The 22,543-nt window shown below is 31.2% G+C and overlaps 1 protein-coding gene across 4 annotated transcripts in view; it reads left to right on the top strand.

Moving 5' to 3' along the window:
* hyd (E3 ubiquitin-protein ligase hyd) overlaps positions 1–22,543 on the top strand; it is a 150,537-nt gene that overhangs the window by 36,549 nt on the left and 91,445 nt on the right. For 3 of the 4 annotated variants that reach the window (XM_075380019.1, XM_075380016.1, XM_075380018.1), the window contains 5 exons: positions 1,778–2,060; positions 5,304–5,417; positions 8,330–8,488; positions 13,050–13,392; positions 20,369–20,643. In XM_075380019.1, coding sequence (XP_075236134.1) covers positions 1,778–2,060; positions 5,304–5,417; positions 8,330–8,488; positions 13,050–13,392; positions 20,369–20,643 — 1,174 coding nt within the window. The remainder of the gene's footprint in view (positions 1–1,777; positions 2,061–5,303; positions 5,418–8,329; positions 8,489–13,049; positions 13,393–20,368; positions 20,644–22,543) is intronic. The other variant, XM_075380017.1, reaches the window with a different exon arrangement.

Below are 22,543 nucleotides of genomic sequence, written 5' to 3'. Positions count from 1 at the left end.
CTTGGGTATTGAATTGGTCATCAGAATTCTGGTTTCTTCATGATTCTTATAACTCCTTAGAATTGTTAAACTGATATTAGAGATGATGTCTTTCATTTTTGTTCATTTTGATTTTTTTTTGTTCATCCATGGTGTAGGGTTATTCTTGAAAATGGTACCTACCCCATAAATTTTGATGAAATGTTTGAACAACCTACAGTACTGAAGTCATCTGTTAAAAGAGTTGGATTCTGCTGGTTTTTGCATTTCTCAAATTCAGTATGACTAAAATTTTCTTAAATTTTGTTTTTTAACCTTGTAAACAATTCTGATCAAAGTCCAATCTGTCAAGAAATGTTCCTAAGTAATTTTTAATGAAAAATGCAAAAGCAGTTGATAGATGTCTTGCTAACATGTAATACTGACAAATACACTATATTTATGATTGGCTACATTTCCTATTAAATAAAATGTAGGCACTTAATAAAAAAAGTTAAATTATTTGGTACTGTACTATCAGGAAAGCTACAACATTTTGGTATTCAGAATAAGACCAAGTGATTTAGATAATGTTCCACAATGAACAGGCTTGTGAAAATTGCATGCTTGTTGTGTGGCTGTGAAACTTCTGACACAGGTAGTGGGATAATGAGTCGCATGATCTATTCGTATTGATTTTTTTCTTATATAGTCTCAGCAAAATATCTGCCTTGCTAGGAACCCCATAACTAAAAATTTACAACTGCATTCCATCTTGTGGTGCATGATCTTATGAGTGCACTTAGATAATTATTTTCCCAAAAAGAGAAGGAAATATTATTGCTGTAATAAAATTTAATTTCATTTGAATTTTTTTAATAGGTTTATTTAGACTTTTTAAATTTATTGAAACCAGTTTTGAAAAAATGTATGAGTAGGCCCACTTATGCACACAGGTTTGTATGCGTGCAAGCCACATCCCAAAATTTATATACTGTGAAAACGTTTGAATAAATATATATTTCTTGAATCACTTTAATATCTTTACTGTAAATACAGTATATTGTTAGTTAAAAAATTGGAATTGAATGCATTCAAAGATAAAAATGTACTAAAAATTGTAATAGTTACTTGATAACAGGTAGTACTTAGTAGAATAAGTTCTGTATTGGAAACTTCCAAACCCTCAAACTGTCATGAAAGGTTAATTGTCATTGCGCTTATTTTGAAATCACTAGACAGGAAATGAAATTTTGTAGGTAGTAACGTAATCAAGCTGCTCAAACTAGATCCTTCTGGATTTAACGGAGTTATAATGTAAAACTGTAAAGCCCAGTCTGGGGGGGGGGGGGGGGAATTTGTGATAAATCATTAGAAAAGAGCTATATGATGAGAAAGGGATGATTTTCTCATGGGTTAACTTCCCTGGCCCAAAGAATAATTCCATTGGGACCTTCAAGAAGAAAGTACCTGCTTTTATCCTAACCCCTTTCGAAAATTTTACTTAGGATATGTGGGTAGGATATGGATCGGCTTGTTGCTGATAGATGATTTTTGCATTGATTAGGTTAAATATTTATTTCTAAGATTTACTTCCCCCTAGATGGTTAAGAGGGTACCCTAAGCATAACACTTTTTTTTTTTAACTATCCCCAGAATTCGGTATAGTATCAAGCTAAATTTAAATTGTTACCTATAGCAATCTTGCACCATTTGAATTTATTTGAATATCATTAACTGAACATTTCAGGAAGAATAATGTATTTAATTTTAAATTATAAAATAAATTTTGTTTGTTTTTTTTTTTTTTTGTCAACAGAGTAATGAAAGTGTGTTGTTATTAAGAGATGGAAATTCAACATTGTGTCCATTAGCTAAAGATAGTGTTGATTCAATTAGAGATCCTCAATGGTTGGATTTACCACCTGTTAAATGCATTGGCACTGGTATACATGCTTTGACATCTGTTAATTTAACATCTTTGAAAAATCAAGTAGCACTTATTGTACTTGTTTTACAAAATCAAATATTAATGTCAAGAATATTACGTTGCGATCTTGAGTCTATCAAACAAGTATTGCGTACTTTACAACAAGAACCGAGTAAGTAATTAAGTCAAATTGGGAAGCTTATTTTATCTGTATGTGTATTAATGTGTTATTACCATGTTAATTAAAATATAGTAATTACTGATGCAGGTGGTGGGGATAAATATTACTACTTTAAATAAATTGTGTGCTTGTAAAATCAAACAATTCTCCATTTTTACCAGTATTTTAGGAGGGAACAGTTTTAGCACTTCAGTTAAATTATATTGACTCAAGATTGTTATTGACAAGAATATTTTATCTTGACCAATACAATGCAATATTTAAAAAAAAAATTTGGTTTGTAACAGTATAGATGACTGATATTTGAAGCTGTGAAATTTGTATTTTGCTTTGTAGTGAAGTTATTTATCCATTTGTGCATTAAATTCATGGCAAATTTAGGGGCAGTGTAATTTGCAGTTCCCCATAATCTGTTCTCCTTTATGCAACATACAATATTTTTTGAATCTTATTTTAAAAAATACCCATAATAAAACTTTTGGTTAGATAAGCAGGTGGAAGTTTAGTAATTTATATAGTAAATTATAAAAAAATTACTTAAAAAATAAAAACAATTTCACAAAAACAGATAGTATGTGATAAATTGAAAAAAAAGGAAAGAAAAAAGTTGTGGCAGTACAGTTGTAGGAATTTCCTGTCAGCAGATTTTTTATGATGCATGACTTACACACACAACTTAATTTAAAATATTTGTCATTTTATTTAAATATAATATTTTTTGTTTATTTAATTAAATGATTTTAACTAAAGTGCATGCACGTACCGTATTTCATTCGCACGGGTGTGGTAATACTAGTGGCCACTTAAAATACTTTTGTACACTTTAATATTATTCATTTATTTAATTCTACCGCTCACCTGTGACCTCACAACATAGCTGAAGACTACAACAGCTGCAAGTCAGTTCTACACTAGTGCTCCTTATGGTGAGAGGTGATACTATTGAGGCAGTATACCCAGTTAGCTGGTACTTTATTTAGATCATTTTTTAGGATGGGGGTGTGATTTTGCAAATTTTATCTTTAATTTTTAACAAATTTGTCTTTTAAAAATAAAATTTTAATTAGGTGAAATTTCGAGATACTGAGGGTGACCTTGCTGTACAGCCGCCTGACCATTTAGGTTGCAAATTTAATGCCATCAATGCCCCATATATAGAAGAAATCTGACAAATCCAAAAATTTCCATCTGGTATTTTGGTTTTTTGGGTTCCTTAGGCATCAGAAAGTCAAGATTTGGTGAAAACTACATATACCCAAATTGGACCAGTTATCATACTTTCCCTTTAAAGCTATAGCGCTAGATGGGAAAGTAATAATAAGTTTGTTTGATATCAGCATTAAAAAAGATAAATGTGAATATAATTTTATAGTAGAATGATATTAACAAACAATTAATAATTGGCAAATACATTCACATCGTGAAAAAAATGTCTTTGTAATAATGTGTTTATATAGACATTACACTGTATTATAATGATATGAATTTTGTTGGATTGTCAATGAGAGTTCACTTGGGTTTTTAAAAAGTAAATACACCAACTATATAAAGGTCTATACTTCAAATTCTAGGTTTGTTCAAAAAGTATCTTAAATATTTTTTTCTTTGTAAGTATTTAGATTTGAGTGCATAACTCAGCATGGTACAGTAGTAGACCTTAGTGAGCGAGCATGACTTATGGTAGTTTCATAGAGAACTGCTAGTCAGCCAGCCCTTGTGAAACTTAAGCTAGCACCTAGCACATTCTTACTTTGTGCACAATGACATAAAATGTGGAGTAACATTTTCCCATAAAGTTTTGCTTGGTAATGTCCAAAGAGAGTTTGTAAGATTTATCAGGGTTTTGTTAAAGACTTAGTGGAGTAGCTACGTATATTATTTAAAAGTGGCCGAACTTCAGTTGATAGTGACCAGCATACCATTAGCCTATGTTTTTATTTCTCAGTTGAATTTTTTACTGTTATGCTAGAAGGAGAACTGTTAATCAGTATTATCAAAATATTCTTTCTTGTCTATGATTTGAATTGGTGGAGGAGACTGAACAGGAGGGTCATACAAGTGGCATTTGACAATGACACTCTTTGCCTGTTCTTCAAACCTGATTTAGGACTTTTTTGGCAAAGTACAGAATTCATCTGGTTTGTCAACCTCCTTATTCTCCAGACATGGTTCCTTATGATTTTTTGTTGTTACTCAAGATGCTGTCTTCAGCAGTGGAATAGCCTGGGTTAAGTGTGTGAAATCACAATTTTGATGAAAGTTAAAACTGGAAGCCAGTAGATGAGCTATTTTTTCTTCATCCTGTTTTTTAACAGACCATTTATTGTTACTTTTTAAAATTAGAATAAACCGTTCTAATGTAAAATAATTTCTAATTGTAATCAAAACGATACATTGTAAATAATATGTGATAGCAGAAATTTATAATTGTATTTTTCTGATAATAATCAATCATCATTTACATGTATTGTGTTAAGTCTTTCAAAGGAATATTTGTAATTATAATAAATTACATGGCATATTCATAGCTTTTCATGTTGTAAGATGGTTTCTACCATATTTATATATTATAAATGTATGTAACATAGTTATATTTACTATACATCATATAATTGTGGACATATTCATATGTCTGTCTCTATTCTTAGCAGTGGTAGTATATGTGTCGATTTCTGTTGGAATTCTAATGATGTAGGAAATTCCAGCAGTGAAAGTCGATGTAGCTGCTAAAGAAGTTTGCCTTTAGTTGATCTCTGTCAAGCATGTTGTTATTAATTTTTCCCTTGAATTTGAACACATACGGATGCGTAAGATCTGTAGATTTTGCCATCCTCTGTGAGTGTATGAGATTATTAATAGGATGAGAATATGTGAGAAAGGACTCTACAATATTCTTCAAGAGATTAGAGTATTTTTGTCCACATTAGAAGAGGATTTATTAGAAGTAGAGTTTTGCATTGATTAGCCTTAAATATGCTGTTGCAGAAATTAAAGAACTGTCTGGGAAGTGAAATTTATTTGGATAATTCTATATGCCACACAGTGAAACATAAATGATGACTTGTTATGAAGATTTAATACATGTCCATTTTCAGTTTCTTTAAGGAGAAAAAATTTTAGGCTATATGTTACTTATATTTTAGGCTATAAACCACTCGTATACAGAAATTAAAATTATATTAAGGATCATTTCTTCAAAGGATATTTTTTTATTGCTCTTTTTAATGTTTTTAGGGAACAGTGAAATGTTACAGGCAATACTTGCTGAACGTTGTGATGGTAATCGTAACATTCTTCATGCTTGTGTTTCGATGTGTACACCAACATCAAATAAGGATTCAGAAATTGGTATGCTTTTTTCTCAGTTTGTATTTATTTACTCTTAGTTTTTAAATGTGTGCGTGTGCACACACACACACACACACACACACACACACACACACACACACACACACACACATACACACACGTCCCAAAAGTAAGTGTATTGATTTTTTGTGGATGAACAAATAATGTAAAATGCTCTTTGTGTATAACATCGTGTCAGTAATGACCTTGGCTGTACCTGCATAGTTGTTTCAACTGGGTCGATTGAGTCAGTTGCACGCTACTGCTGTTCATATATGGTTGTGTTTTATAACCTCGTTACATTTACGATGGAGGAAAATATTGAACAACATTACGCTATCAAATTTTTTGTGAAACTCAACAAATGTTACTGCCACAGAAACATTTGATTCTTTAACCAAAGCTTATGGAGATGCCACTCCTATCAAAAACTGATTTTTAAATGGAAAAAAGCTTTCAAAGAGGGCTGAAAAAATTGTTGAAGACAACCCTCATTCTGGAAGACCAACCTAATTAACAAATTATGAAAATGTGTGGAAGTGGTGCAAGCTGTGGTGGTAAAAGAGCCGCCGATTAAGTGTGAGGATGATTGCTGAAAAAAACTGGATTTGATAAAAATGCAGTTCTAGAATTTTAACAGATTGTTTGCACATAAGAAAATTTTGTTTAAAACTCATATCGAAAAACTTGTCTGTGGAGCAAAAAGAGAACCGGGTAGAAATTTGTCGGGATTTACTGGAAAGACTCAAAATTGAGCCAAATTTTTTGGATAAAGTAATAACAGGCGATGAATCATGGGTATTTGAATACGATCCCGAGACTAAACAGCATTAGTGTGAGTCTAATGGCACATAAAAACATCTCGTCCAAAGAAAGCATACGTGAACAGATCCAAGGTGAAAATTGTTTTTTTCAACAGCTGTGGCATTTTGGACAAAGAATTTGTACCTCTAGGAGAGACAGTTAATAAACGCCTTTTATAAAGTTGTCTTGGAAAGACTTCGAAAACAGGTCCACCAAGTCCGAACAGACATTGCATATGATTGTGTGCTGCATTACAATAACACACCGCTCACACACTTCACTTTCAATTTGAGAATTTCTGGCGAAGAAAAACATTCCTCTACTTCTGCTGCCTCTCTTAACGCCGTACAATTTCGCCATCTTCCCTAAGTTGAAGGATCATCATTTTGGGACGATTGAAAACATAAAATAAAACTATAGTCAATGTGCTATACACACTTAAGGAAAATGACTTCTGGTATTGCTATGAACAGTGGAAGAAATGTTGGAACCACTGTGTAACTTTTCCCATGAGTCATACTTCAAAATATAACCTGTAATCTCAGGTAAGTCCAATAGATAATTAAATAAAAAATCACTACACTTACTTTTGTGGCAGATCTTGAATATATATGACTGAACACATATCAAAGATGCACAAGCTCTGTAGATCTTGTCTTTCTCAGTGTTCATATAAGATTAGGAAGAGGGATGAGTAGTGAGAAAGTTCCATCGTAAAAGGAACTTGAGTAAAACTCCCCAAACAGCAAAACCCAAGATAATATCTTGTTTCTGTGTCTTGAACATTTTAGTAAGTATATTGTGGACTGACCCTCCCCCTAATATATGTATTTTCTAATTTTTTGTTTTCATCAGGTGACATCTTTCTTATATCATAAAAAAAGTGATTTTTCTCTTATGATCATCAGATGTGTGCATAAATGATCTGATACAATTGATGTTCGTCCTGTGTTGAATTTACTCTTTTTCTTTTAATTATTGATTATAATTTGATTTAAAAAAATGGTTTGAACTTATCAAATTTGTTTATTATTGTGAAATACTTGCCCTTGATTTTCATATGCAGATCTGTTTTGAAGTTTAAGCCATTATTATTGATTTTAATCACATATAGGTTATTTTATTGTAAATCCTTGGTTTTAGGATCTTTTTTCATAATGTAAGTGACCATCAGCCAGTCGGTATAGTGGTTAGCACACTGGTTTCTAGAACAACCGGTCTAAATTCTGATTCCTGCTGAGGGTTTGGGATTTTTTACCTCTCATCTGTCATCTATTTTGTAACATTACATGTAAACGGATTGTCAAAAGCTGTTGAAAGCATATATAGTTAGTTGCACTTGTGTTTTACTATAAAAATAAGATTTATGAAGTTGTTTAGTATGAAATTGCAGATTATTTTCTGGTTATACATCTGAAATTTATTTGATCTTGTGTTATAAAAATTCAGTTATAGATTTTTGTATGAAGAGATGAAGTTTAGATTCTGAAATTTTACAGACTAATTTTCTATGGAGAGGTTTGTATTATGATGGTTTTATTTTACACCATGTAAAAAACTAAAAAGTAACATATTTAGGATATTCAAATTTCCTTAATTTCAGAAATTTTTTGGAAATACTGTGAAATAAGTTAACTTTTACACTAAGTTAGAAAAGTGATCATGGACAAATAAGTAAAAGTAAAGTTTGATATCTACTAATTAGTTGCAAAAAAAAAAAAAAATTGTTTTAAACACATTTATGTGAATTTTTTTAATTTATAAAAAATATATTTTTGGCTGGCTAAATAAAAATTACAAAATAAATCTTTTTAATCTTTTTATGAGTTAATTAAAAAAATTGAGACTCCAAAATTTATTCCTTTTAGAAATTGCTAATTGGAATTAACTTTTTTTTTAGGTAAAATAAATGATTTTGTGAAAGTGTAAGTATTAATAAATAATCTTCTCGTTGTGTAGATTTGTTTACGATTGTGAAAAATAACTAATTAAGATCAAAAATGATTTAAATAAAACCTTCATTGATCGAATAAAATTGATTGTGTATAAATATATATTTTATTTATTAGAAAATGTTGATGTGAATTATATTTTGTTATATTGTACAGAAGGAAACTTGGCGTCGAGCAGCACTGGCGCAGGTATTGAATCAATCAATGTGATAGCTAATTCATTGGGTTCTGGTGGTGGCCACCAGCGCCCTGTAAGTGTTCGTGAGATGATGCGCCGTGCAACTGCTGCGGCAGCTGCTGCTGCTCGGCCGTCAGGTTGGTGTACTCTAAGTTTTCTTTACTTTTTGAACTGCTTTTTTTACATGCTTTGTATGGAGTATTTAATGTAAACTAGTGACTTATTACCAGTCTTAGTATGCTGAATCTGGTATTGTACGGTAGAAATTCTGCTAAATTTAACTTTGGTTTTTCATACTTTATCATTACATTATTTCATAGTCTGTAAAACAAGTTTTTCAAGATATTGCTGAATGATATGCTCAAGATATTGTGGAACTATCAGGTTTACGTTGAATGTAGTTCACTGGCATTATATTGTTTTGTGTGGGGTATATAACTTAAAATAGGCTCATCGTAAAACACCTGTTCTCACAGCAATTCTCAAAGTGTTAAGGTATAGGCTTTTAAGAATGATAAGAGGGAAAAATATAAAAAAAGAACTGCCTGTAGAAAAGTTACTGCATATTAAAATGCTTTAAATAAAAAATTTACAATTTATTATTTAATTATAAAAAAAAATTTCTGACTATGTTAATGTTAAGATCTGAACTAGAAATTGAGTTGATGGAAACAATAAGGTGTACTGCTCTTGAGCCTGAGTAAAATTAAAGTTAATTAGGCAGAATGTGCTTGTGACACAGTTTTACATCATGCAAAGGTTCTATCATTAATTGCTTTGATTCTTGAAATTGAATGCAGCTAGCCTCCTGAATTTGAAAACATGATCCTGACTTCTTTTTTTTTCTGATTGAATACGCTTTCTGTTTTCTTCCTGTGTTCTGTACCTATAAAATGAAGTTCATTTGAATGAAGCTAATTTACGTGTATAAAAGCTATTCAAAAATGTACAATGAAAAAACAATCTCTGGCTTTACAAATTATTCATTTTTTTTCAAAGCCATTTGTAGTTTTAACGCATCCTGGATTTTGGAAAAGGAGAGACTTATACTGGTTTTCATTAACCTGCCTTCTCTGCATTTTTACTTATATCAGCTATTACTTTTTTAATGTAAAAAAATAATTGTGAATGAGTAAACAATTTAATAGTTCTACAAAAATTTCTTCCAGAAATTTGTTTATTAACCGTAGATGTTTTTATCTGTGTTTCTTTTTCTTTTTTTTTGTAGGATTGTTGTTGCTTTTCCTGACATCAATCTCAAACTCTTTTTTTTAAATGAAATGCAAGCTTACGTTTTAAAATTCATAAAACAAATTGTTATAGACGCAAGGAGTGCAGGAAATGGAAGGTTCTTGTCCAAATGTTGAACTGAACTGTTTCAAAATGATTTGATTTTTATTCAGCTGTATTATATTTATTACGTTAAAAGTAGTTGCATTATTAGTATTGCTTCCAGAACTTTTTCCAATGTTTGATGCATTTTGTAGAATAGTGCAGGTCACAGCTTATTTCCTTTAATCTCTTGTTGATTGGGAACAGTGTCCTTTTAGGTTAGGTTTCATCTCCAGAAATAGAAGTAGGCCATTAGTGCCAAATTTGGTAAATAAGAAGGCTGGGTTACATTAGTTGTGTTATATTTTACTGAAAACTTTAATAAGGTATATGAATACACGTGTAATGTAGCATCAATGTTTAGTTTTGTCATTCTGTAGGAATTTTTTTTTTGTCTCCTTCAAGTTCTATACTTTCAAATAACTATTTTATTTATGTATGGTCACATAATTGTGTATTCATAATGAGCGCCATTGAAATTTAAAAGACAACTCCGTCATATTTGAGCTTGATCAACATAGGAATTTGATTTGGTATGAAGTCTGTTGTAGATTGTGTACGATTCATAATTTTCGTTATAAGCTTGTTGCAGCATTTTCATAGTTAATCTAAGAAAAAATTTCACTTATTTGCATGGAGACTGGAAACAGTGTAGAACGACACAGTAAATTACATCTTTTTCTAAAAAATCCCATTGTATATACAGCATCATTAGCAGAATAAGTAACCTTCTAAGCTCTTAAAGTTGAATTTCATTAATTAGTTGCTGCAAAAAACTGAAAAACTATTACAAAAATACAAAAATTAGTTATTTACTATTTTTATTGTTTTATAAGTTAGCTCTTGGAATTCTGAATTGAATGTGTTGTCACACAAGAAAATTGGTTTATTTTGTTGCTTGTTTATAAAAAGACTCTTCAGGCAACTTAATTATTTTGTTGTTTTTTAAGAACTTTTTGTGTCGATTTTAATGAAATCTATTCTTCAAGACTTGCATTTCAAATGGTGAAAAGTTTTAGACCAGAAATGAATGTAAAACTTGTTTAAACTCCTTTGAAAAAATTAGCGAAGTAGTGTGCTTGCATAGTAGTCATGGTGGGGGAAGTGTCCAAAATTCATGGAGATCGAACGATTTAGTTGCACTTCACCAATTTCAAGTTATGAATTCAGCTTTATTCACCTGCAACTGCCATGAACTGCTTGTGTAATCACTCATTTTATTCAGAATTCCAAAAGCTAACTTTCAAAACAATAAAAATAGTAAAAAACTTATTGCAGTAAGTAACTTATTGGCTTAACTAAAAACATTTTTTAATGGTTTTTAGACTTTTTTTTTGCAGTAACTAATAGAATTCAACATTTAAGGGCTTAACTTATAGGCACTGCAAATGCCCACAACTTTTATTCAGAACTTTTTGCATAGGAAGTTTACCTTGGCCTACAAAATTTAAAAACTGATTTTCACCCCATTTGAACGGCTGCCATTTTTTTCTGTTAGGAAAAATTTTATCCAGTGACATATAAACAAGTTATACTTACCCTAATCTACAACACCATGTATTTCCCTAAACTCTACTGATATTTTTAGCAAAAAAATTCCTATTGCTGGACTTTATGTAACTGTTTTTAAAACTTGGGTTTCTGATTTTATTTTCTGGCATTTTTACGACGTGGAAAAAGTAGGATTTTTTATTACACCAATAATTGGTTCTGTAATATTTTTGTAAATTCATTTGTTGTTTGCAATTCACCACACTCCATCTTTGTGGATTGTATCTGTTATGTGGCATTGTGATGCAAGTTTAACCTAGGCCTAACATATAAACCGTTTTAGGAAATAATGAAATGTTGCTATATGTTCTGTGGTTCCTTAGGCTCAGCCGTTAATATGTTTCAGTTACTTATGCCATTTGCCATAAAGCAGATAGTAATTTTATATATTATCTTAATCAGATATATAGTGTGATATTTCAGTCATAGCATATGCTACAAGTTTATTTTCATTTTAAGATGTATTTTTCTTGTTTTTAAACATGTTTTTTTTTTTAAATTAATTTTTAATTGTCAATTTTTAACATTTATTTTTAAAAAAACATACATCGAGTTCAGGTGATGATAATGTCGAAGTGTTTTTCGCACAGAAAAAAAAAATTTTTTATAATTTTTATTTACATATGTTCATCATACTGTCTTGTTTAATTACTTTTATTTTCGTTTTTGAATTTGGAATTTTTGCAACCATAAAGTGATTTAGTAAAATTATTGTTCTGTAGTGTCATGTTTTTGAATTTGTATGTTGATTTTGTTAACATTTGAGCATTTCTCATTTTGTCACTTTGTTGAATTTTCTTTTAATCTGTTATCTATAATTTCACCCAAATATTTAAATTTCTATATTAACTTCTTTGTTGTCAATTTTTATTTATGCACAATGGTTCCATGGCCATAATCTCAGTCCTTTACATATGAAATTTTTAGTCCAATTTCCCACAATTTTTTCCAGGCTGATTATTTGCTTTTTTACTTCTTCCATAGTTGGACTAATAAACTAGGTAAACAGCAAATCCCAGACAGTTTATCTTTATTTCATTCATCCCAGTTCCAGTTTTTATATTTTGTTGATTTTCTTTGGACCATATAATGAATACAGGGCGGGCAATGTTAATGCTATTTATTGTTATTATTATTGTTATTTCCGGATTTTCCCCTATTAGGAGAGCACCTGAATTTGGCTTTACTTCCTTCTCTTTTTCTTTTCTTCCTTCTCTTTTTCTTTTCTTCCCAAAACTTCTTCATCCGTTCATTGTTTCTTCTTCCTCTCCTCTTTCTATTTTTTCTCTTTTTTGTTGTTCAATTTTCTTGTTTTTAAATTCATCCCTAAATGTCGTTCCGGGTCGTCTTGCGTTTCTTTCATCCAAATGGACTTAATTTATTTACATTGACAATGCTGAAAATTTTCTTAATGAGGCTATCTTCACCCATCCTGCACGAATGTCCATATAACTGTAGATGTCTTTTCCTAAACTTGTCTGTGATGGAGGTCTGTGTTTTCATGGGATTCCTTGGTGGATCACTTGATCCAGATTCCATCTCTGAGGACAGCACTGTGGATTTTCCATTCTTGCTCTCAAATTCATGAATTTTAGTCATTCCTGTGATTACTATTGTGGTTTCTGCTGCATACAAGGCCTCTGGTAAGACAACTGTGTTGCAATGTTGTAGTTTCGAATTGCAAAACACTGCTCTTTTGTTTTAATGATTCCATGTAAACTTGTACGCCTTTTGCAGTTTGATTTCTGTGTTGGATATTGTATTCCAACAGTGTTAATGCTATTTAATATATATAAATTTTTTTTTTGTTCATAGGAGATATATTGGATCGTGGACTATCTGGTGATGGTTCTTCATCTAATGCACCTCCAGCCTCGGGTTTAGGTGATACAGATTCAATACCGACATTAGGTTGGCCTCCTGAGACATTTGATCCTGCATCTGGTGATGAAGATAGTCTTATGGGTGTGGGTAATCTTAATGGTTCGGGTACAAGTGGAAAAGTTGCTCCTACTCCACCCGGTACTCCTGCACCGTCTTCTTCGTGTGTTCCTATTGCTGATCCAATTGAACGTAGAAATAATGCGTTAATTGCATTGAAGTTATTATGTGACAGTCCAGTACTTGCACCACATCTAAAGGATTTATTAAGCGCTAAGTAAGTTAAATGTTTTATCGATTAATATTATTAGCTATGATTGGTTTGATACAGTTTTATTTATTTTTCTGTTTTGATTACTCAGCACACTTTATTCCAAGATTAGAGAGTGCATGAAGCGTATATGAAGCGTAATGTGTATGTATACATTTTAGTAATTTCAGTCATCGGTTTACAATTTTTTCATAATTTTGGTTTCTGAATATAGATGGTGGGAACAATGTAATGCTGAAATGTGGGTTAGGGCATAGATACATATGGAGTATGCTGGTTTGGTTCTGTCTGCATTAATAGCATCAAGTCAGTTACCGCATAAAATTTCAGTCATGTTCTTTTCTTTATTATGAATGATTTATCAAAGATAGTTTTTTCTCAACATCTTTGCTTTTATTTTTAGAGGCTTTATTAATAATTTTGTAAATTATACAAGCGAGCAAAAAGTTACACAATCCATTTGAAATAAAACCTACATGGAGATTAATATATGAAAAAACTTTAAACTTTAAGAAATATTAAATAATTTCAAAACTTTGAAATTTTTTTGCAATGTTCAAAATTTCCTCCATTTGTTGCAATTAAACATTCGCATGCATGAATATGTTTCATTCATGTTAGCAGTAACTTTTTTTAACGGTTCATAACTGATATATGGAATAATACAACATCAGTGTTCTGTTGAGTAGTCGATCAGTTAGTTGTGCAAGTAATGTTTCTGAACACCTTTCCTTTACTTAAAAAAAAGATTTTTTTCAGTATGGTGGCTACAGAAATCACTTTCCTCCCAAAGAACTTGTGTAGCAGCAACATTGTGCTAAACTCTGTTAGGGCTGTCTTGTGACCAGAAATCACATTCATCTTCTTCTAACAGCGCTATAAAGACAATTATAATCTGGTAGTAATGTTCAGATGTTATTGTTTCCGTGAAAAATATAGAATTGCCATTCTTTTCTGAGAAAGTGTGCTCCAAACTGTGATCTTTTCTGAATGTTATGTAGTTTTGTGCCAGTGTTGGTTGAAACCAAGGTAAAGTGTTATCAAACATCTCAATATTTCTGTGAGTAAAAAATATAAAACTGTTTGCAATAATTAAATCTTCTTCCATCATTGGGTTCTTGCAATACCTGTCTGATGTGAATACAGTGAATACAATATTCTGTCTGATGTTAATACAGTATGGATGTAATTTTAATTTCTTTGTGGTTTTGCGGACACTCCCATTTGCCATTCCAATCTGCTAAGATAGCCTTTATATTTTGACTTGTGAGATGATTGTTGAAAGGATGGATGTACACATTATGAAGATTCTTCATTTAGAATTACTGGGTGGCCGAACTGTTTTCATAAGTTGAGACTGTAAAACACATGATATTCTTTTTATAGCACACCTGCCACCGATATACAAATTTGGGAGATTAGTTGATTAATGTGTATACTTATTGCTAGAAGGTCAAGCATTATCAACCCACCCATTAGTACAACTCAAAAGCAAATTTCCTGCTTCTGTGGATTAGTTCCAGGGTTGTGCAACATTGTGTTCACCTTGTAGTAACTTGCTGCGGAGTTTGTATTTAAATTAGTAAAATTGTAATATTTTTATTATGCACAATTCATTTAATTTGTTTTAATTGTTTATTTTTTCCTCTTGTTGTGTTTGTTTTTATCCTTGTTTAGTGCTTTCATAGAGTCTGTGCTTTATAATTTTTTTTTAAATTTAATCAAATATTTATATTTACTGTATTTACTTGTACTATTTACTATGTTCACTAATATAAAATTATAAATATTATTATTAAATATAATATTAAGTTTATAAATATTTATTAAATATGATTATTATTAATATAAGATTTATAAATATAGAATTATTTCACTGTTGTTATATTCAGTGGATAATGAAATTTGTTTTAGTTTTCTAATTTGTTTATATACAATTTGAGTTAAACAAAGTTGACAAATTTAATTAAATATTTTATTTTCCTAACTCGATAATCATATTGAAATTTTGTGTGTTCATATTATATTTTCATTGCTGAATTTTTCTTTTAGTATCATGGATTATTAAATTTCTTACTGCTGATTTCTAATATTGTCATGTTTTCTGTGTTGCTGTTCCCTTACATGATCAGTTTAGATTGCTGTATATATATATATATATATATATATATATATATATATATATATATATATATATATATATAAAAATGAACATTTGTTTGTTTGTCCCGTATGCGGTCCTGTGCCATTCATCCTATTGCCAAACATCCATTAAACTTGGTGAGTTGTAGTGGGCATGAAGGTTTCTGAATTAGTTTAACCTGCTAGGTGGTGCTGTAGTAGAGATATTTTGAAAACTTGTAATTATGGTCTGATTTGGCTCATATTCAGAATACGTATTAGTATTAGTGAAAAAAAATCTTTTTGCAAAAAAATGGACCTGCTAGATGGCGCTGGGGTTGAGATATTTACGAAACAAACAAATACACAAACAGGCTTTCTTCTTCTATATATATATATATATATATATATATATATATATATATATAAAAAGCAGTGTTCATATGTGTGTCTGCTGTAGAATAAAAAACTACTGGACCGATTTATGCGCAGGAAAAAGGGGAAAGAGGACATGGAAAAGGAAAAAAGGAGAAAATTAAAATTGAAAAGGGGAAAGGGAACTGGGAAAGGAAAATAGGAAATAGGGTAAAAGTGGAAGGTTAAATTTTGTGAAGTTCCGTAATGTTCAGTTTTTTAATGTTTTATCAAACTTTCAATTGTGTTGATTTAATCTGTACATATACTTAATTATTTCTAATTTTTTGTTAGTTTTAAAAACAATTTTACGATTAAAGTATTTAATCATAGATTAAAAATTTATGTATTGTATTATAAAGACATAAAAAAATGTTTTTTTTTTTTTTTTTATAATAATGAATTTATTTCATTGTTACGATTAAATTAACCTTTACTATTATTGTTCTTTTTATTGTGTAATCATTTGAAGTGCTATGTATTCTTATTAAATTCTTCATTTAAAGTCACTATAATTTTCTTTATAGTTGGGTACCTACCTATTAATCATAGAGATCTGCATTTTTTAGCAGTACATATATATATATTGATTATATAGATTATTTTTTTTGCTATACACAAAGTTTTAATTTAATTTCATCCTTTTTTATGTTACTTCCAAAAAATACTTATTACAATTTTTATTTCCTAATTCCATTTATTCAATATTAGCTCCCTGTTGCAGCCTTGCCTGTATCTACTGAATATCTCATTTACTGTAGTCAGGATTGGAAAATTTTACAATCATTGCCAAAACTTTTTTTACTTTTCTTCATCCCCTTTCAAGGTCGAATTTCAAAACTCTAGAAATTGGTTTATTGACATGAAGATTATTCACCAAAAATCAGGTTATTTCTTCAATTGTTACTGAAAAATTAAAAAAACAAGGTTTCAAAAAAATTCAGAAATCCATTTTAACCCTTGAACTCTAAATTAAAAAAAAATAGAATTTGGTTTTTAGAAAATTGTAATCGTTCATTTCAAACCCAGCTCACACAATGATAGACACTCACAGTCCACAATTCATCAAAGCTTGTGCTTCAACCGACAAATCTCTACTACTATATATATATGGCAACTGGATCATGTTTGCATGGACCGGAATTATCACAAGGAGATTTATAATGTAAAAGTCTTGAGAGGAACAGATACTGGATCGGACCATTACTTAATTAAAGTTAAAATAAAATTCACCCCGCATAAGAAGAAAAAATCCCAACCTAAAAACAAAAGAGCTTATGATCCACGTAAATTAATAAACAATGCCATCTTTGAAGAAACAACAAAAAAAAAATCAAATTAACTAATAATTTAAAAGAACTGACATCCCAACTGAAAGAAATAGCTGAAGAACTAGCCCCTATAAACCCAAGAAAAAAACACCAATGGTGGAATGAAGAATGTGACAAAGCAGTCAAAGACCGACACTGGGCTTGGATCAACCACCAAACCCAGAAAACTGAAGAATCTAACCATAAATTCACCAAACAAAGGAAAATAACTCAGAAAATTATAAGAGGAACCAAACGACAAGCCCAAAAAAACTTGATTCAGCAAATAGAAGAAAGTTCCAAAAAAACTAATTTCCGAGACTATTATAAAATTTTTGGTCAGGCTCTTCAAAGATATGAACCACCCACCCTTATGCTGAGAGGAAAAAAAGGAATATGGCCCACACCAATAAAGAAAATGCTGAAATTTTGGCAGAAACCTTCAATAGACTCCTCAACTGTGACGACCCCCCAGAGCTTTTTGAGATTGACACTGAAACTCCAGTTAAAACTTCACCGGTAAATATCAACCCGCCAACAATTCAAGAAGTTCTCGCAGCCTTAAATGAAATAAAAAACTACAAAGCAAGCGGAGAAGACCAGCTTTTCGCAGAACTCTGGAAACACTCATCAGTTTATTCAGTCAAAACTTCCCTACATCTATGCCTCGTGAAAATATGGAACGAAGAAAAACTTCCAGAACACTGGACCACAGCCCTCATCCATCCATTACATAAAAAAGGGGATAAAACTAATCCGGAAAACTACAGAGGCATATCTCTCCTGGATTGCACATACAAAATCCTGTCAAGATTCATATACAACCGATGCAAAGACCAACTTGAACTGGAACTTGGGGAATACCAAGGGGGATTTAGGCCATGGAGAGGTTGCCCGGAACAAATAATATCCCTAAAACTTATGATGGACTTATATAAAAGACGGAAAAAACAACTAATAATCACCTTCGTTGACTTTAAAAGGGCCTATGATTGTATACACCGACCATCCATGCTGAATATTCTGAGAAACCTGGGCCTTCACCCTAAACTCGTAAACATGATAAAATTAACTTTAACCAATACCCAGTCCAGAGTGAAATTCAGAGGTGAACTCTCTCAACCCTTCTACATTAAAACTGGATTGAGGCAAGGAGACGGCCTCTCACCACTCCTTTTTAACTGCGCCCTCGAATTTGTCATGAGAAAATGGTATGAAATAAATCCCAAAAATATAAAAATGGGTACTAAGAAAAACTCCATCACACTAAATTGCCTAGGATTTGCAGATGACCTCGCTCTTTTAGCAAATAATATTCAAGAAGCCAAAACACAAATCATGAGCCTTCAAAACCTAGCACAAAAGATAGGGCTTCATATCTCTTTCGAAAAAACTGAACTAATGGCCATAGATCCTCTGGTAATAGAGCACATTACGGTAAACAATCAGAAAATTAAAATAGTAAAACAATTTAAATTGAAAAAAAAGAATCTCTTTCTTCGGTCATCTCATAAGGACACCGCAAACAAGACTGTCAAGAAATATCATTGAAAAGCTCTGGTTCCAAAAGCTAGAAGTAGGATGGATCAAAGAAATTAGAGAAGATATGAAAGAATTGGGAATTTCCCTGACTGACCTACAGAATAAAACTGGAAAAATTACAAAGCTAAAAGATAAGAGCATTAGATTTAAACAAAAGACAGACAAACTACAAAATACAACGAAGAGGGTGTTTACGGATGAAGAAAAGAAAGCAAGATCTGAACGGATGAAGAAATACTGGGCAGCTCGAAAGAGTAAAATAACACGCTTTTCTCAGAAAAGATCCAACTAAAATTGACTTAAGTGGTCCCATGTTGGCCGTAAAAGCATAATAAAATAATAATAAAATAATATATATATATATTTTACACTCATAAATACAAATAAACTAAGTAAAAATTTGGTTGCGATTGATTGGGTAGGTTTTTTGTTTATCCTGATTGAAGAAAAACCTTCTTCCTCTTTATAATAGTATAGATTTCTTTATTTAACATAAATTTAATTCTATTATGTATTATTATTCATTTGATTGATTCAAATCATTCAGTTCAAACCCGGTACACAGTTCATTAATTAAATTCATTAAAGTTTGTACTTCAACCAGCAAATCTCCACAACATGTATATATAGATATTCTTTTCAAGATGAAATATATCCTAAAACCTTGGATATATATCCAAGAAACATGGGCAAAAATTTGATTGCAATTGATTGGTTAGTTTTTTTTTGTTTATCCCGAACAAACAAAAACCTTCTTCCTCATTATGTAATAGTATAATTCATTACAGTTCATTAATTCATTATAGTTTATACTTCAGTGGGTAGATCTCCTCTACTACTGCTGCCGCTGTGCACGCGCACTCTCACACACACCACTTTTTTCAAAATTTGTTGAGAATAAATATATCTAAAAACCTTTTCAGTTATGTCAAGAAACATGGGTAGAAATTTGGTTGTGATTGATCAGGTAGTTTTTTGTTTGTCTCATACAAAAACCCACTTCCTCTTTATATAATTGTTAGATTGTGGATGCAAATTACTTAGGTTTTAAAGGGTTTTAATTTGTTTTGAATGTATTTGTTTATTTGTATATTGCTTGCACGATGGGTACTGGAAATTATGCGGGATGATTTCATAATTATATATTATTTGTGGTGAATAAGGTTTACCGTACAAAATGTAGAAATAAGACATATTTTTAACTCCCAACTATTTTCTGCCCTATTACATAATGAATCATTTTTACTAATGATTGATTAGAAGTGAGAAATTCATTAAAAACTATGTAGAATGATAAAGATTATTTAAGATTGTTGAAGATGTAGGATGTATAAATATATTGAAGTTAAGAGAAATGATATGTCATACGTTTTTCAATATTGGACAGTAAAAATTATACAATTATTATATTTATTCTTTGTCTTAAGTTTCTCGTTTACCTGGCTAGTAATAGTTGTTTTTGTTACCTGTTTCTTCCATTTTTGGATTTTGTGGAATGAAGCTAGAAAATCAAAGTTTTTAGTTTTTCTAAGAGAAAAAATTGATACATATAAATTTTATTCATTCTTAATAATTATTTTGTGGATCTTTTTTAGAGACGCACAAGGACAAACGCCTTTTATGTTAGCAGTAGCATGCCGTGCGTATCATGCTGCTCTGTATATTTTAGAAGCTATACAAAGAATTGTTACATGTGCTCCAACCACCACTGCTGCTGTGAGTGATGATACAATACCAGCAACTACTGAGGAAAAATTAAAAAATGTCTTATCTGCTTGGTTCGCTAAAGATGGTTCAGATCAGCCTAGAAAACAGAGTTATCCGACTTGGTTATATCCTCCTGGTCCTTCAAACTGTAATGCTGATGGTGGTATGTTAGATTTAATTGTTTTGTTTATATTATGTGAAAGTTCTGATAGTTTATTTTTTTCAGTTTCCACGTCCATAAAAAGAAGCATAATGAAAAAATATTTTTTTTTATAATCGCTGTACGTATTCCCAGCAAGTTTATTAACTGGAGTATGATAGTTGTACATTGCTTGGAATGTCTGTGGGAGTAGTATTGTGTGGAAAAATGTAGTAAAAAGTTGCCAGTGCCCGTGTTCCAATCATTAATAAATAAAGTTTAAAAAAGTATTGGGAAGGGTTATAGTTTGGCTTTGATACTTTAAGAGGCTAAAAACAATAGCCATCAATGTTGCTTATTGCATTTATGTTATAAAACGCACTGTTTTATATATGAGGGATATCTCTTAAAGTAAATAATGTTGGGAAATTTCTCCTTAAGGTTGGTGAACCTGTGTCGTTTATGGCCACGCTAGTAATATACACATTGCATTGTTGTCTGTAAGTTGTTGCATTGTAGTATCTTTGATTACATGTGAGTTATGTTATAAAATGAATAGGAAAATCGATGTTGCCGCCAACTCTGAAATACAGTCATATATTTTTTAAACCATCAAAAATTCATAGGCATTTGGTTGCTGTATATGGTGATAATGTAATGATGAATGAAAGAAACGTTCAAAAATGGTGTGAAATGTGTAGAAATAATAGAATTAATGTGCATGATGAAGAATATTTGGGAGGGCCCTCGATAATCACAGAGGACTTGTTGAAACGCGTTGATTATGAAATCAGAAAAGATTGTCGCTCAACAATTTCTACACTGGCTCTTCTTTTGCCTGGTGTGTTCAAGAGCTGTTATCAGTCACAATGTTCATTACCATTTAGGCTTCAGAAAGGTTTGTGCATTTTGGGTGTCGCATGTCTTAACGGAATGTCGCAAAAAAACCCAAATGCGATATTTTTTGGAATTTTGATGCACCAACACAAAAATGTGATTAGTTCCTTAATTTGATTATTACTGGTGATGACTTTGATTTCATGTTACACGACAGAGAAAACTGCAGTCAAGTGAATGGCATCATCTTCAATCACCAACCAGACCAACAAAGGTCAAGCCACAGCTGTTTGAATGCAAACTGATTACCACAGACATTTGGGATTGGTTTGGCATATTGCTGATTGATTTCATGTCATGTGGAATGATAATACATGCAGAAGCCTACTGTGAAACTATATAAGTTAAAGCGTGCCATTCAAAATCGGTGATCTGGGTAGCTGACTGCTGGCATCGTGCTGCTGCATGTTGATGCATGTCCACATATTGTGGGTCTGACACATGATTTACCGAGAACATTTGGATGGGAAATTTACAATCGCGCACCATATAGTCTGGACTGAGTTACTTCTGATTACCGTTTTTGGGAAATTGAAATAATTTTGATTGGTAAGTAATTCACAGGGTGATAATAAACTTAAAAATGCTGTTAATCAGTGGCTAAACTGGCTGGCATACAGAACATGATGAGAGTATATTGCAGCTGGTGTATCGCTACGATAAATGTCTTAATTCATGTGGCGATTATGTAGAGTAATATATTAATAATAAATATAGTAGTAGTAAGTACTAATAAATAAGTATAAACTTTGCTGTAGTGCTTGTGTGTTTTCGTACAAACGTGCTTAAATCTTGTAAGCAAGTTGTTTTAACTTCTTATTGGTAACTTTGTGTACAGTGATGTGGCGAATAGTGTGATTCAGACATAGGGATTTTATATTTTTCTTGTTAACTTCTTTTTTAATTTCATTTATTTGGCTTGATGCTATACTCATTGTTTCTATACAGAGCTAATTTTTTAATCTCAGCATATTCATTACATTGTCCTCAATTAAATATTATGCAATTTAACATTCTACGGCTAATC

This window comes from Lycorma delicatula, chromosome 12 (assembly GCF_047948215.1).
Source record: "Lycorma delicatula isolate Av1 chromosome 12, ASM4794821v1, whole genome shotgun sequence".
In the NCBI taxonomy this organism is placed as follows: domain Eukaryota; kingdom Metazoa; phylum Arthropoda; class Insecta; order Hemiptera; family Fulgoridae; genus Lycorma; species Lycorma delicatula.
This window is presented reverse-complemented; position numbering and strand designations above follow the sequence as displayed.